Source organism: Geotrypetes seraphini, chromosome 16 (assembly GCF_902459505.1).
Source record: "Geotrypetes seraphini chromosome 16, aGeoSer1.1, whole genome shotgun sequence".
In the NCBI taxonomy this organism is placed as follows: Eukaryota; Metazoa; Chordata; class Amphibia; order Gymnophiona; family Dermophiidae; genus Geotrypetes; species Geotrypetes seraphini.
In genome coordinates this window covers 14,488,946-14,492,764 of record NC_047099.1, presented here as the reverse complement: position 1 = coordinate 14,492,764, position 3,819 = coordinate 14,488,946, and the positions used below count along the sequence as shown (strand labels likewise).

General features: G+C 38.2%; 1 protein-coding gene across 1 annotated transcript; it reads right to left on the bottom strand.

The window, feature by feature from the left end:
* Positions 1-392: 392 nt before the first annotated feature.
* Positions 393-1,316, bottom strand: LOC117349706 (olfactory receptor 11G2-like). Its single transcript, XM_033923300.1, has one exon. The coding sequence runs from the start codon at positions 1,314-1,316 to the stop codon at positions 393-395; it is 924 nt and encodes a 307-aa protein (XP_033779191.1).
* Between the last annotated feature and the right edge of the window lie 2,503 nt (positions 1,317-3,819).

Sequence of the window (3,819 nt, the reverse complement as noted above, 5' to 3'; positions counted from 1 at the left end):
CAAGGCCACTTACAATTAGACAATTATCGGTATACAAATTGATGCTTTCCAAAAGGTATAAGATAAGATGATAAGGTTCTAGGGGGGATATGAATTGTTCAGGTTTTGGATATTGCAGAGGGTTGGTAAGTTACATAGTATAGCTATTGGTGAGCTAGGCCCTTAGTGTAGGTCTAGGGGTGATTGTCGGGGGGAGTATGTAGAGTTCTGATAACCACTCACTCCCGCCACCGTACCCAAAAATGTCTATTTAGTATATTAGATTGATAATTCAAGTCACTTGGGTGGCATCTTTCCACTATTTTTGTTTAGTTTAGTTGATAGCATAGCATATGCTAAAAATGTAAACTATAATTAAATGCATTGAACATCATAATATTATGTTTAATTCATTAATGTCTCATGGCCTTTTTCATTACTTTCATGAATTCTTTGTTCCGAAGAGTATAGATTATGGGATTCAGAAAAGGAGTTACAATGGTGTAGATTGTTGCCAACAATTTATCATAATGTAATGGATGTTTCCCTGATGGCCTAACATACATGTACATAGCACATCCAAAGATCATAATCACCACAGTGAGATGAGAGGCACAGGTAGAAAAGGCTTTATGACGACCAGATGAGGAAGGAATTCTTACTATAGTATATATAATGAAAGCATACGAGATACTTGTAACTGAGAAAGTAACGAGAAGCATTGATGAGCTGCTTATGGAAGAGGCAACTTCTGTCATAAAATCCCTCACACAAGAAATTTCCAGCAGTGGACCCGTATCACACAAGATGTGATCAATTTCATTTTCTTGACAGAAAGGTAGCTGGGATATTAAGCTTACAGGCACTACAGACCAGAGGAACCCAGTGATCCAGCAAGAGGCGCCAAGGCATAAACATTTCCTGTTGCTCATTAACACACTGTAGTGGAGGGGGTGGCAGATGGCTAGATATCGATCATAGCCCATGACGGCAAGAAGGAAACATTCAGTTGTACCCAAAGAGAAGAAGAAAAAATACTGCAAGAAGCAGCCAGTGAAGGAAATGTAGTTATTTTCAGAGAGGAACCCAGACATGATTTTTGGTACAGTGCTAGTTGTGTACCAGATTTCGACAAAAGACAAGTTTGCAAGGAATATGTACATGGGCTTTTGAAGAGTTGGGTTGAACCACACCAACACAATAATTGTTATATTCCCAATCAACGTGAGAGTGTAGATTAAGAATAATAATATAAATAGAACTGACTGTCCTCTCCCATTGATGGAGAATCCACGGAGAATAAACTCTTTCACCACAGTTTGGTTTTCTTTCTGCATCCTTTCAATGTTTTACCTGGAAGGAAGCAGAAACAGTTAACACACAGAAAAAAATTAGTTTTGTTTTTTTTAATTGGAGTGAAATATTTTTGTGAACAGTACAAAATCTAAAATAAGCCCCAGCCTTTGGACCTTATTTCCATCAAAGAAAGGCTTGGTTCAGTCTTCTGCAAAAACAAAACTGATTTTGTTAAAGTTATAATCATGGAATAAGTTACACTGGAATTGGTGAGACAGATATCATATAAATGAAAAAGATCTATGAAAGAATATTCCCCCCTTTTATCAAAGTGTGCTGACAAGCAGCGCAGGCTAAATGCTGGGCCGCTCATCCTAATCCTATCGGCGGCTCAGCACTTAGCTCTCACTACTCAGCAGTGCTGCGACTCAGGCAAGGTCGGCCAATGGCTGGGAACGCTGTCCGGTGGCGGCACGAAGGGGGCGGGATAAAGCCAGATCGGGAGGGTATTCCTTAAAGGACACTTTTGCCACTCCCACCGGCTTCGTAGCCTTTTTCAAACCGTAGCAGTAGCGTACAAGGGTGGGTGTGTGTGCAAAAAAATGATGGGTTGGGGGGGTCAAAAAAATGATGGGCCAGGGGGTGTAAAAAATGATGGGCCCTGGGTGTCACATATCCTAGGTATACCACTGCAATCACATATTCATTTTAAGACAATAGTGTTGGTGTTCAAGGTCATTTACTAAGGGATCCAATGTTATTTGTCACAGGCTATGGCACTTTATAGGCCACTCAGAGCATTGTGATCTGAGGGGGCAGTACGATTGTTGTTGACATGATTCTAAGCAGTGCACTATGAAAGTACTAGGTCCTCTGCTATCTCTTTCATGGGAGTAACGCTGTAGAATAAGTTGACTGGGCTACTAAGAGCTCTTGTAGATTTTCAGAAGTTTAAGAAACTTCTGAAGACTACATTATTTGTAGAAGCAATTCAATAAATGTCTTTTCTGGGTCATGAATGTCTTTGTATTGATATGCTATCGAGTGATGTAAAATATGGTTGATCAAGTTTCAAGTTTATTAAAATATTTTTTAAACCGCTTAATCAGGTTTCTAAGCGGTGTACAATATAAAATTACATAAAAACATATTAAAACTGGGGATACTGGATAAAATCCAAGTGTCATAATAAAGCACTGATAAGACATATAGACCTCCTTCAGACAATAGGAAAATGGGGAAGAACTACAATCGTAAAGGAAAAGTGCAACAAGAAAGGGAAAATACAATAGGTTAGGGTAAAAAGTAATAATTTTGATTTAATTTTTGTCCTTATGAGGACAGTTGTTGTCCAAAAGCATCATAGAACAAGAATGTTTTTAATTTTGCTTTAAATTGTTTTATATCGGATTCACTGTGGATTAGGCAGCGAATTCCAGAGAGTAGGGGCAGTGACGGCAAAATTATTGGAGCGCAACGTATTAATCAATTTTAAAGAAGGTATAACGAGAAGATTCTGAGACGTTGAACAAAGAGATTTTAAAGTATTATAGGGAATTAAAAGTCTGTTAATGAACTCTGGTTGGTTGTTTAATTTTGTTGTGAATGTTAAAAGTAGGATTTTATAACTGATTCTATGTTCAACTGGTAACCAATGTGCACTAATCAGAAGGGGTGAGACGTGATCGTATTTCTTTGCACCGCAAATGATCTTAATAGCTGTGTTTTGTACAATCTGAAGCCGTTTAATTTCCTTTACAGTAGTCTATACAAGAGATTACTAGGGAGTGGATCAATGTGTTCAAGGAGGCTGGTTCAAGTAACTTTGCAAGGGAACATATCATCCTGAGTCGATAGAAGCATTTCTGAATGACGTGCTAATGTGAAAATGATAAGAAAATTTACTGTCAAAAGTAACTCCTAATAGTTTTAAAGTAGGGACAATTTTGATGGGGAGCGATGCGAGCTTCAGGGGAGCCTGAAGCGTTGTTCCTTCTTTAAAAGGAAAAATCATGAGTTTTGATTTGTTGATATTAAGAGACAGTTTATTTGAGTCTAACCATGATTTGATTTTTCCTAATTTATGGTTAATGGATGCTACCTCTTCTGTATTGTTGAGATCAATGAAATGGATTAATTGCACATCGTCCGTGTAAGCAAACGTGGTAATGCCAATAGATTGGTCCACCGTCAGAAGGGGCGACAGGAAGTTATTGAAGAACAACGGTGGCAAAATGGATCCCTGTGGTATTCCATGTTTAGTGGAAAAAGGTTCAGATGATGTGCCATTAAAAATGACCTTAGATGATCTATCAGTAAAGTAGGAAACAAACCAGTCCATGACCTGGTCAGACAAACCGATTTTGTGAAGTCGCATTAATAGCAGACTGTGATCTATAGTATCGAAGACAGAGGAGAGATCTAGGGAAATAAGCAGTACTGATTGATGATGATCAAGTATTGTAGTAGTAAGTCCTAGCAAAGAAAATTCTGTAGAATGACAGTGATGGAAACCAGTTTGATTAGGATGAAGTACATTAGTTT